Source organism: Amborella trichopoda, chromosome 10 (assembly GCF_054954075.1).
Source record: "Amborella trichopoda isolate Santa Cruz 75 chromosome 10, AtrichopodaSantaCruz75HAP2 v2.0, whole genome shotgun sequence".
In the NCBI taxonomy this organism is placed as follows: Eukaryota; Viridiplantae; Streptophyta; class Magnoliopsida; order Amborellales; family Amborellaceae; genus Amborella; species Amborella trichopoda.
Window position 1 is genome coordinate 45,917,729 of NC_142345.1, and position 12,658 is coordinate 45,930,386.

At 37.4% G+C, this 12,658-nt stretch overlaps 1 protein-coding gene across 1 annotated transcript; it reads left to right on the forward strand.

The window, feature by feature from the left end:
- The first annotated feature begins 1,547 nt into the window (after nucleotides 1–1,547).
- LOC18447408 (uncharacterized) lies at nucleotides 1,548–10,100 on the forward strand. The gene is made up of 6 exons (XM_006857464.4): nucleotides 1,548–1,688; nucleotides 1,993–2,062; nucleotides 2,231–2,336; nucleotides 9,059–9,157; nucleotides 9,297–9,425; nucleotides 9,502–10,100. The coding sequence occupies exons 1-6, from the start codon at nucleotides 1,559–1,561 to the stop codon at nucleotides 9,925–9,927; spliced, it is 960 nt and encodes a 319-aa protein (XP_006857526.1). The 5' UTR covers nucleotides 1,548–1,558; the 3' UTR covers nucleotides 9,928–10,100.
- Nucleotides 10,101–12,658: the final 2,558 nt, after the last annotated feature.

The following is a 12,658-nucleotide window of genomic DNA, read 5'->3' on the forward strand; positions in this document are numbered from 1 at the left end:
CAAAAAAAAATCTCCCCCCCTTTCCTCCAAGAATTTCATTAGAAGAGGTTGTTTTAATGTCTAAATATTCTCAACTTGATCATCTCAACATCAAGATGTATGGACATGAGAAAAAATGGTTTTCGAGTTTTGAAAATAATGCATCTTGTAACACATTTTTTTACAATCAATTTTCAAGATTTTCATAGATTTGCTCGATCTACACTATTTTTTAAGCTTTAAATTTTATAATTAAAGATGAAAATATATTTTAAGGCTATCACAAATATTTCTAGTATTGAAACCATGTTTGCCAACCCTATTTGAAGGTGTGCTATACAAACCGCACCCTTGAGTAAAACTGTGTGGTAAAAACGATTGGTTGAATAAATGTTATGCAAGATACGTTTTCCTCAATTTTAAGTGAATAAAAACTCTTCAAGTCAACAATCCTATCGATGATGATAATATTAATTGTTAATGACTAGAATTTAAGGGCAAGTTTTCTATACTTCGCCTGTAGCATAAAACTTATATACTTCCCCTTATCCAACTCTCCATTCTCAATGGAGGGCTAAGATTGTCCCAATCACAATGTCATATCTCTACACTATTTTTATTTTTAATTTTTTTGATATAAACTATTTTGACACTAAATTTTAGAAGTCCAATCCCCTGATAAACTTGTAGGAGCAAAAAATATTAAAAAAATATTTCCAATAAAATAAAATGTCCTCTTCTATTCTCTTATATTAATAAATTTGTTTTGTATTACTTATTTCATAAATTAAAACTACTAACGTGATATAATAAGAAACTAAACAACCAAATCAGAGAGCCCAACTCAAAAATTTCAATTTTGATGTCCAAATATTATGAAATTAATAATCTAGACATCAAAATGCATGGGCACATAAAATAAAATAAAAAAACCCTACAATTAAGGGCAAGCTTTCTATGTTCGCCATATAGCATAAAACTTGTATACTTCCACTTATCCAACTCTCTAATCTCAATGGAGGGCTAAGATTGCCCAAATCAAAATGTCATTATTCGACACTATTTTATTTTTAATTTTTTTATATAAATTATTTTGACACCAATTTTTAGACGTCTAATCCTCAGTAAACTTGTAGTAGCAAAAAATATTAAAAAAATATTTCCTATAAAATAAAATGACTTCTTCTATTCTCTTATATTAATAAATTTGTTTTGTATTACTTATTTCATAAATTAAAACTACTAAGGTGATGTAATAAGAAACTAAACAACCAAATCAGAGGCCACCTCAAAAATTTAAGTTTTGATGTCCAAATATTCTGAAATTAATAATTCCGATATCAGGTGTATAAAAAATAAAAAATAAAAAATAAATAAAATTTTTAAGTTTAAAAAACGGTGCATCTTGTAACGCATGACTAATAAAATTTGGAAGTTTAAAAAATAGTGCATCTTATAAACGTATGAGTGGGGTGAAGTACAGATTTCGTACTCGGATAGATGGAGGCTTCGCGCGGGCTATTCAATCAATTTATCTATTTATATATGACATGAGAGGAAGGGGAAGTGAGAGCGTTCGATGGCGGTGCAGGCGGCCAGGCTTACTCTGCGAATGCAAAAGGAGGTTAAGATGTTGCAGACCGATCCCCCACCTGGCATCGTCTGTGTTCATCTTTCTTCCTCCTCCTCCCTAACCAATCTGGAGGCTCGTAAGTATCTTCTTCCCAATTATTTATTTTATTTTTTTCACTTTTATCTTTGGAAATGGAGGGAGGGAAGTTGTCTTTATTTTAGGCCTGGAAACATATTGCCATTAGAAGTAGAAGTAGAAGTAGAAGAAGATGATGCAGATTCCTCACTGGGTGTTGGATATAGGATTCCTTTCGATATATATTTTGCACCAAGTGCTTCATGTTCAAATTAGTTCATTTCCATTGTAACGATACATTTATTTCTTGCTGCTTATTAACTATCTCCACTACATTCACTCGATGGAGGAATTTATTGTTTCAGATCTGAAAGGGCCCGAAGGAACTGTTTATAGCCAGGGGTTGTTCAAGATAAAAGTGCAAGTGCCTGATAGGTTGTTCCGTTTGCCTCCTCTGTTCTTGCTTCTCTCCCTTGATACATCATACTAGCGAAAACACACACAAACATATACTCTATCTACGCACACGCACACCACACCCTAAATTGAATTATATAGGGTGACCTTTTGTTGTTGTTGCTGTTTCTGTTTTTGTTTCCCCAGATATCCTTTCCGACCTCCCAATGTGACTTTTATGACACCCATTTACCACCCCAACATTGATGATGGTGGGCGCATCTGCCTTGACATTCTCAATCTTCCTCCCAAGGTAACCTGTTCCCTTTTATTTTTGCTGCAGTTGGATTCAAATTTAGGGCATTGGTGTTTGATTCATTCATTTTGTGATGGGGGTCCATTAACCGTGTATTGGGGTTGTGACCTTACCTAATTGATTTTCCTCCATGAGCTATACCTTGTGGACTTTTACTTTTACTAGATGCAAGCATACTTATGCATAAACTCCTTAGTCTGGGGGTTTGGTGTGTCATGCCGTACTTGTACAAAAAATGTTTTTTTTTTTTTTTGACAAAGTTAACTTTTATTTATAGGGAAAAGTTTATATAGAGCCGAGGCTCTAAACAATCAAATTAGAGCCTACCTCAAAAATTTCACTAGAAGAGGTTGTTTTGATGCTTAAATATCCTCAAATTGATCATCTCAACATTAGGATGCATCGACATGAGAAAAAGGTGGATTTCAAGTTTTGGAAATAATGTATTTTGTAATGCATTTTTGGACTGTCAATTTTTAAGATTGTCAAGTTTTCATAGATTTGTCGATCTACACTATTTTTGAAGCTTTAAACTTTATAAATAAAGACGAAAATATATTTTAAGGCTATCACAAAAATTTCCTGTATTGAAACCACATTTCTCGACACTGTTTGAAGGTAGGCTCTAATTTGATTGTTTAGATCCTAGGCTCTATACAAACCGCACCCTTAATTGGAAAGATAAATCGTACATAAAAGTAAAAGAAAGAGGGGCCAACCACAAGACGAACAAACAGACTCCGATCCCCAAAAGACAATCCTAAAAACCATCTTGCGCTGCTCCTTCCTCAGCAAGTGTGTCTGCCACTAGGTTTCTTTCTCTCCATATGTCCTTCCATGAGACGCGCATATCCTTGCAAAGGAAGTTAATCTTATAAAAAATATGAGCTAGAACCCAGGGTGGGGGAGAAGAATTTGTAGCCCAAGAAATAACATTCTTAGAGTTTCCCTCTATAATAAAAGACTGTAATCTGGTGGGAAGAAGGAGCTTGACACCCTCAAGTACCTTTGCCTCCATAGAGTCAGTATGACCTGGAAATTGGGAAATGGAAGCAATAGTGAAATCGGAGGGGTCCTGAGAATGGCACCAATTCCTGTGGGTTCGAGGTTTCTAAGAGAGCATTCGTCAAAATTAAGCTTGAAATGACCTGGGTCAATTGGTCGCCATAATGACCATTGAGGTAAGCGCTTGCTACCATGCTGCATGTTCACAACCCAATCTTGGAAAAAAGCAGAGGAAAGGACCCCTTTAAAGCTCTTGTGGTTGGTAGCCCAAAACACAACCGAAGATTTAAGGTTGACAAAAGTATTGTACCAGGAGGAGTGTTCTCCTTGGAAAATCCTATTGTTTTGCTCGATCCATAAGGCCCAAATAGAAGCTGCTACCACAGATTTCCACAGTAGAATACCTGCCTTAGGCCAAGGGTAAAGTTGCATGGATGTAGGGATAAGGGGTATCGAGGCAGGTAACACCCGATGAATGTTGAAGAGTTGAAGCAGTTCACCCCAAATCCTAAGGCGAATGGACAGCGTAAGAACAAGTGTGCGTTGGTCTCCTCGTCGTCCATGCAAAGAAAACAACGGTTAGGTAAAGGAATTCAACGTCTTTGAAGCTGATCTATAGTAAGTACGCTCTGGGAGAGAGCTAGCCACATGAAGATCTGAAGCTTGGGAGGGGCTAAGGATGACCATGTTAAAGCTGCAATGGAGGAAGGAGAAAGAGATAAGGTGGGTGGTTGGGTAAGTTTTTCATAGAAGGATGAAACTGTGAAGACTCTTGAGGCACTAGGGGTCCAGATAATCCGGTCGTCTCCCTGTGGGGCTATAAAGCAAAGATGCAGGGCCGTAGCAAGATCCGAGAAATTAGAGATCTCAGTCTCGTTAAGCGGAAGCCTGAAAGTTGGATTCCAAGAGCGAGATGAACCTGCGGTTGTCATAGAATCCGAATGGAACTCAAACCAATGTTGTTAAGACTTAACCGATGGCTGAACTGTTTAGGGCATTGGATTGGCTTGATTGATAGAATAAATTAAAAAAAATTTAAAAAGTAAAATACAAAAATAGAAAATTATAGAATTTTTTTTGAAAAAAACAAAAACAGAAAAATCCAAAAAAGGATTAGAAACAAAAATAGCCCTTCAAGCAATAATTCAATACCCATTATTTAATAATAACTCAGAAATAAAATAAAAGTCAGATAACTATTGGAGGCACATAACAAAAAATGCACAATATTGTATTAAAGTCATTACACATTAGTCATGAGCCACATAACATAGGTATGGAGGCAAAAGAAAAACTACAATTCCGTGCTCATTAAGAATACATCAATAGAACCTTTATGAAACCCCTTATTTTTCTTGAAAAATATTGCATGAGTATGAAATAGTGATTAAAAGTGATACAATCGAAAAGAGGATATTCATTTATTCACATAATTGAAAAGAAGATATTCATTTATTCACATAATTGAAAAGAAGATATTCATTTATGTTATATATTATTGGAATATTATATTATATAAATATGGAAAAAGTTTATATAAGGTTGCAATCTTAAAATGTAGAATTACAAATGCACTTCAAAAATCCATTGGAAAATGTTGTTTTAATGTTGAAAAAACCTCTAATTGATCATCTTGACATCGAGATGTATGAATATGAAAAAAATAGATTTTGAGTCCCAAAAATAGTGCATCTTGCAATAATTTATCTAGATTGTCAATTTTCAAAATTTTCATATGTTAATAAATCTATTTGATTTTAATCATATTTGGAGTTTAAAATTTTATAATTAGATATGAAAAGAGATTTTGAGATAATCTTAAGAAATTTTTTCACCAAAATTACATGTTATGATAAAATTTGGGGGTGCGCCTTAATTGGATTGTTTAAGGTTGCAACATAGAAACCACAGCCTATAAATATATTATATATAATAATATTATTATTATAATACATATGTTTATATTATTATATTATATTATAATATTATATTATAACATTATATTATTATAATATATTGTAATGTAATACTTTTGCATATATTATATTATATTATAATATAATATATAATATAATATATAATTATATTATAATATATTGTAATGTAGTATTATATTACTTTACAATATATTATAATGCATAATATTATTATTTAATTCTATAATAATATTATAATAGTATAATTATTGTTCCCAAGAAGAGATGGGGAACATGCTCAATATCATTTGATTGAATAGTTGCCTCAGCTCCTTGTTGTTTGAAGAAACCCTCCACTTCAATTGGTCTTTTTTCATGAAAAGTAGACAAGAGATAACAAATCAAGTGTTTCACGAAGATTTCGAATAGCTGTCCCGAATTCAAAGTAGCCACCGTCCCAGTGTTAACTTTCACTGATGGCGTGAGTTTCACTAAAAGTAGCCACACATGGGTACCCCAAAGCATCAGCTTTTGTTAAGAAAATAATGAATGGGGAGAACTTGTATTCCGACTTTTCTCCATTTTTTCTGTTCCCAAACAGGTGAAAACTACAGTAACAGGGAAAGTCAGGCACTTTCACCGCTTTGCACGGTTATCAAACTCCCCCTACCATATGTCTAGTCTTCTATGGAAGTTTTCAATGATCAGATGCTAGAGTGTCCTACTAGACTGCTTGCACAAAGGGGTAGGCCAAGGTATTTGGTTGGGAGGGTTTCAATAGGACAGCCTAATTTGGAAGCAAGGGAAGAGGGTACAAAGAGGGGCATGGATGCCCATAAGATTGGATTTTGCCATATTGATGGGCATCCCTGTGACTTCCTCAAAACACCGAAGGAACAACCAAAGAGTGTCTACTTCGTCAGGAGAGGCATTGCAGAAAACAAGGGTGTTGTCTGCATATTGCAGGTGGGAGACACTGTTATGTGTCCTCAAAGTTTTGAAACCAGAAAGGTGACCCATATTTTTAGAGCTTGGAGAAGGACCCATCGAAAACTTCAGCCACAACTGCAAGAAGAGAGGGGACGTGGGGCTCCACTGGTAGAGCCCTTTGGAGGAGTGGAAATAACCTTTAGGGGAGCCATTAAAGAGGACTGAGAAGAAAGTGAAGGGGGCACATCCCTGAATCCATTGCCTCGAAACCCCTTAGACCCATGAGTCATGACCTAGTCTAGAATGGACCACTCAACGTGATCGTAAGCCTTCTGCTAGTCGAGTTTCAGGATCATGCCCCAGGTTCTGGAGAGATGTCAAGAGTGAATAACCTCATGGGCATCCAGGGCCCTATCAAGTGTCTAATGATTCTGGATGAAGCATCTATGGTTGGGAGAGATGAGGTGACCTTAACAGATTTGCCTAGATGCCAAGACAATGGTGAGGATCTTATAGGAAGTGTTAAGGAGGCAAATAGGTCTGAAATCCTTGATGTCACTGCCACCCTCAACTTTTGGGATGAGGGCAATAAAATGGAAGTTCATGCTTCTGTTATTAGTAGCACAATAATAGAACTCGCTGAAGAAAGCAAGGATATTGGAAGATATTGTGTCCCATAACCTAGAATAGATGATATCCGGAAAACCACTAGCCACAGGGTCCTATCATTATCCAGGTCATCAATAGTCTTCGAAATTTCATCAAGGGTGAAGGGAGCGTCGGGTTGTTAGCCTGATCCTGGGATAGGGAAATGAAAGATAGCTCGGACATGTTAGGCGTGAACCACACTTTGAAAAGTTCTGTAAGTAGGAGGAGATGACTAGGGCTATTTCTTGGGGTTCGCTAAAGGACACTTGGTCTACAAAAATGTTGCGGATGATGTTACCGTGCTGTTTAGAGCAAGCAACTTTGTGGAAGAAGGTCATATTGGTATCCTCGACTTTGAGCCATTTAGTGCTAGAATGTTGAAACCAAAATATCTCCTCTCTCTTGAAGAAAGATTCTAGCAAGGAGCGTGCCTCAAGCCTGCAGGTTTGAGCCGCTTCATTGAGGATCCTGGATTCTTTGAAGTAGTCTAGATTTTACATCTCACCCATAGGAGAGTTCGTGGCCTGAGTGAAGTTTGATATCATCTCAGCCAGAAGAGGGTTCTTGGCCAGAGAGAAGTTTGATGATATATTTTGACACTAGGTTTTGATGGCCAATTTAAGGAGTTGTCGGTTCTTCTGTAAGAGAAAGCTAGCCCTGCCAAAGGCTAGAGAGCAGTTCTGCCATGAGTTAAAATTGGAGCCAAGGACAGGTTCTTCTAACCAAGCTTGTTTGAACTTAAAAGTTTTGGACATGGGGGGAGAGTTAGTGTTTAGAAGAATCGGTTTATGGTCAGAGGTGGGTTTGGAAAGTGTACAGTAGTGGGTTCCTAGGAAGCAGGTCTCCCATTCTTAGGACACCAGGAAGCAATCGAGTTTGGTTAGGGTAGGATTAGCATAGTGGTTGGACAAGGTGAAGGAGGAACCGGCTAAAAGGGATTTCAAGGACATTCTCCAAGGTGAATTTTGAGAAATCCATCACAGTGGGAGAGATCCCAGATGGTCTATTGGTCTCACGGATTCTCCGGATGGTGTTGAAAACTCCCTAATCACTCAAGGATCAAGGGCAAAGAGGCAACCTCACCAAGTTTTTGACGTAAGAAATCCCTAAGAGAGGCTCTATTGCGGCAGTAGCTTCGGTAAATTTCCTAGCAAAATTGTCCAAGGACTGAATAAGTAACACTGAGGTTGAGTAAACCGTAAAGGAAGCGTTGAAAAGATAGTGCAAGGAAATGTCCCAGATGACCTGGATACCAATGGAGGCACCCTGGGCCTCCAGTGCCGACAGTTGACAGGGATGCCTGCCCTAAAGGCTATGGACAAGAGAGGGATCAGTGGAAGGAGACCTGGTTTCTAGAATAACCAAGACCTCAAGAGATTTGGTGTGAGGAGAAGATAGCCCACTTCTTGCCTGGTTCTTCAAGACCCCTAATGTTCCAAATGAGAAACTTCATTGGGAAACATTAGGGAGGAAAGTCAGGCATATTAGGGAGCGTCTGGTCTGGGAAAGGGGCAGGGCAAGACTGAGAATCCAACTCCAAAGAGATGGAATCACCACAAACAAGATCGATTGAGAAGTTCCCATATGTGTTTATTATTTACCTTGACGTGCTCCGCAATATGAAAAGGAGGTCTTTCAAGCTCAAGGGTGAGGGGCATGTTAGTGGGTCCTTAAGCTCCTTTTGGGTTCAGAGTGGCAGCATCCGAAGAGGTATCACAGTCAAGTGTCTCCATGGTACTGGTTACAGTTGGCAAGGGAGATAGCTCTCCAAAAAGATGTGAAATGAGGGAGCTGGAGCAGAAAGAGAGGATTTGGTCGAAGCAAGTCATGGATGGGCATTGGGGCCAAAGGAGGAGTGTAGAGAGCAGAAGTAGGGGAGTTGGGTAGAAGCGGTTCAAGGATGGGATTGGAGCTGGAGGAGTATAGTGGGAGTTTGTGGGCAGTGGATTTGGTAGGCAGCAGGAAAAGAGGGTTCTGGGTTGGGGAAGGAGTGGGGTGGGAGTGGGGGGTGGCAGCATGCGGGGACCATAACAGTGGTCTTCATTGGTATCCTATTAGTACATTGCATACTTCATCAATTTTCTTTTGGCCCGGTTAGCATGATACAAGGAGAAAGTGGCTAGATATTTTATTTATTTCTTGAGACAAAAGGTGCCTTTGATTGCTGTTTTTTCTTCAGTGATGATCAATGGGAGCGAGCCTGTGTTCTTTTTTTTGCAGGGAGCATGGCAACCTTCTCTGAATATTTCAACAATTCTGATGAGCATTGGCTTGTTGTTAAGTGAGCCCAACCCAGACGATGGCCTTGTGCGTGAGGCTGTAAGTATTTTATCTTGAATGGATATCCAAAATTAAAAATTTCAACTTTGTCTGTGTGTGTGTGTGGGTGTTTTTTTTTTTTGAAAGGGGGAGGGGGTAACCAATGATTTCAGCATTTTTGTTTGGATGGGTTGTACAGAGTGCAGAGTACAAATACAACAGGCAGGTCTTTGAGGAGAAAGCACGATCTTGGACCCAGAGATATGCTTTGGAAGAGAAGTCTAGTTCTGCTAACACAAAGGCCAGCATTGGCAAAATGCCCCCAATGGTAGTGATCTTTCCTAAATGTGGATTCCTGAGAAGTCGATAATGCACCTCATCTTGTCTGTTTTCACTATGTTAAGGTCGAACAAGAAAATCACAACCTCAAGCAGCAGAGGAAAGAGGGAGTGGAGAGCAAGAAACTGAATGCTGTGAGCAAGAAACTGTCATTGGAATCGTCATTTTCTGGGCGTTCGAATACTGAGGAGAGCCACAAAACCCAGTTTGAGAGAAGTTTGAGCATTGGGTTATCAGTCAGCACTGGTTCATCCCAACTACTGCCCTTGGCCACAAGCACTCCTGGAATCATTCACCAACAACCTAAAGCTAGCAACTTGAATCAGGTTTTGCCTTTAGACTATGACTTGGATGCCAAAAGCCTAAACCAGAAGGTTGAGTTTACTGGTATTATTGTGTCGGACAGCGAAAGTGAGGAAGATGAGCAGCCAAGTCAAGGTTGTTCCCTCCGGCAAAATCACTTAAAGCGCAAAGTCTCTATGATGAACTGAAATGAAGTGAGGATTCATACGATAGTGTGTACATTTTTGTTCGTTTTTCAAGAAACAATGACTTTATAACAGATATATGGGTAATATTTTGAGAAAAATATGGTATAACATGACTTGTGTCACCCACCTATTTCAAATCTCAAGAAATCTATGAATTTGTTTTCATGGTTAAATTGCCCATATTTGTCCATATCAGCAACCCTGATTTCATAGGGTCTAATTTGGCTTGGCTGGAACTGTAAATATCATCCAATATAACTGAATATTTCACACTTTTTTGTACAACAATGGTTCCATTAGTTGTCACTCGGACATAATTGTAGAAATTGGAGATTGAAGGTTATAAGGATGGCAAAGGGCAATAAAACTCTCTAGATCAAGGGTAAATGCCCAAAACTGTGCGAGGTTTGGTTTTCTACTTGTATAATGGAGGAATGGATATGCTACATAAAGATCTCCTGGAATTTTCTTTTCGTACTAACTATCTTCTATGAGTTTGTTGTTTTTCGTAGCAATTTTATTTACTTCTTTTTATTGGAAATTCTTATTTCCATTCTTAGTATTTCGTACTTTCATTTTGGCTCTTTTTCATCCTTATGCTCCCTTGTTCTCTTCTCACTTGTTTTCTTTTTTTCTCCCTCATAGCACAAGGCTGCTGCTAGTTGCATGTGACTTCTAGTCCATATACATCCCATTGAGTTATTGAAATTTTTGGGAAATGAACTAGAAAAAAGGAGGTGGTCTCTTAAGCTTAGGTTATGGTGCTTAGGATTGAACTTAAGATTTAGGTTGAAATGAACTATACGATTGAACTTAAGATTAGGTTGAAATGAACTAGAAAATGGTGGTGCTTAGGATTGAACTTAAGATTTAGGTTGAAATGAACTAGAAAATGGTGGTGCTTAGGATTGAACTTAAGATTTAGGTTGAAATGAACTAGAAAATGAATTTAAAGTTGCAGGAAATGGAAGAGTAAATTCAAGGTATGAGAGGACAAGTTTAAAGTCCCGGTTAGGGTTTTGGTCTGACTAGGATTTTATCCATGGTTCGCTCAAAATCAAACTCCAAAGTTCCCTTTTAGGATTTTGAAATGAGAAATTATCCTATAGGACCTCACCCACTTATGTATGTAGGACTTTCAAAGGATCACCATTAAAGTTGATACAAATCTTTAGAACAGTCAAGTCTTACACTTATGTGATAATGTTTTTAGAGATCCATACCAACTTTTATAGTGATCCTTTGGGAGGTGGGAGGTCCTATAAGATCATTACTCATTTGAAATTAGTGCATTTACAGACAATAGCTTCTGTTTTTCCTATCACTAAGTTGGCCAAAAGATTCAAGGCTGTCGATCCCTCACACGGACCGTGTCGTTGTGCCTCACAAATAAAATAAGGCATGTGTTTTATTTGGATCGATCTCACTTATGCGGTGCCGAATAGAACACATGCCTTATGTGGTGCCAAATAGAACACACCTTTAAGACACGTGTTTTCATTTTGATGGGTCTATCTGTTCAGGCATTCTGACATGTTTTTATTCTACGAACCGTAACCATTATTTAATTCAAAACACTTTCTTGACCACCTGGTAAACTTGGGAAGCGTAAGAGAGAGAGGGTATGAGAGCATGTGGGAAGAGAAGAAAGAGATGTTGTAAATATGTTATAATCCCCTTTTTCTAACAATACATTTGTCAAAAAATGAAAAAAGAAAAGAAAGTGGGAAAAGAGATTTGGGAATGCATAAAAGATGGGGCAAGCTTTTTTTGTTTTTTCTACAGCATAAAACTTATATACTTCTCCTTATCCAACCCTTCATTATGAATGGAGGGTTAAGATTGTTTCAATCATAATGTCACATCTCTACACTCTTTTATTTTTAATCTTTTTTCTAAAAGCTATTTTGAGACAAAATTTTAGACGTCCAATCTTTTATTAAACTCGTACTAGCGAAAAATATAAAAACAATATTTTCAATAAAATAAAATGATCAAAACACCTGTAAAAGTTTCAAGGGTGTTTTGGTCATTATATTTTATCAAAAATTTATTTTTAATATTTTTTATAGGTGCACCCCAATGAGAATATGTCACGTACCAAATTTCATATTCATACAATTTGTAAAAAAAAAAACTAAAAATAAAATAATTTGAGACGTCAGATCTAAGATCAAATGGTCAGTGGCTCTCTTGATCAAAATTGGACGGCTGGATAGTAAGGGGAGGATAGTTCTTCTATGTTGTTGGGGAAGTATAGAAACCTTTCCCTAAAATATGAGAGTTGTAGGTATGGAAACTGAAAACTAATAATGTGATAAAGGTTTGCACACATTGATATATTGAAATATTATGATAAGGTTGATTTTTAACCATTTACATTCAAGCTATGGTTTAATGGCGATGGAGCCCTCTAGCTAAATTATTTGATGAGCAACAAAGGGAAAGTACATTATTCAACTACTTTGAGCTTGTATGGAATGCTAGCATTATATCAACTCACATGGACGGCGGTCAAATGGTCGAATTGAATTTCAATGACCCGAAATACTACCATAGAAATGAATCATGAAGAGGATTGAATCAGAACTGTGACCCGAAAGTGGTTTAGTTAGTTGAATTGTTACTAAAGATCAAAGTGAATTGGATCGGAGCTCTTGAAAAATAAGATGATTTAAATTGATTCAGTACGACACAATTTTCTCCCTTTGGTTTTCAATATATAGACTCC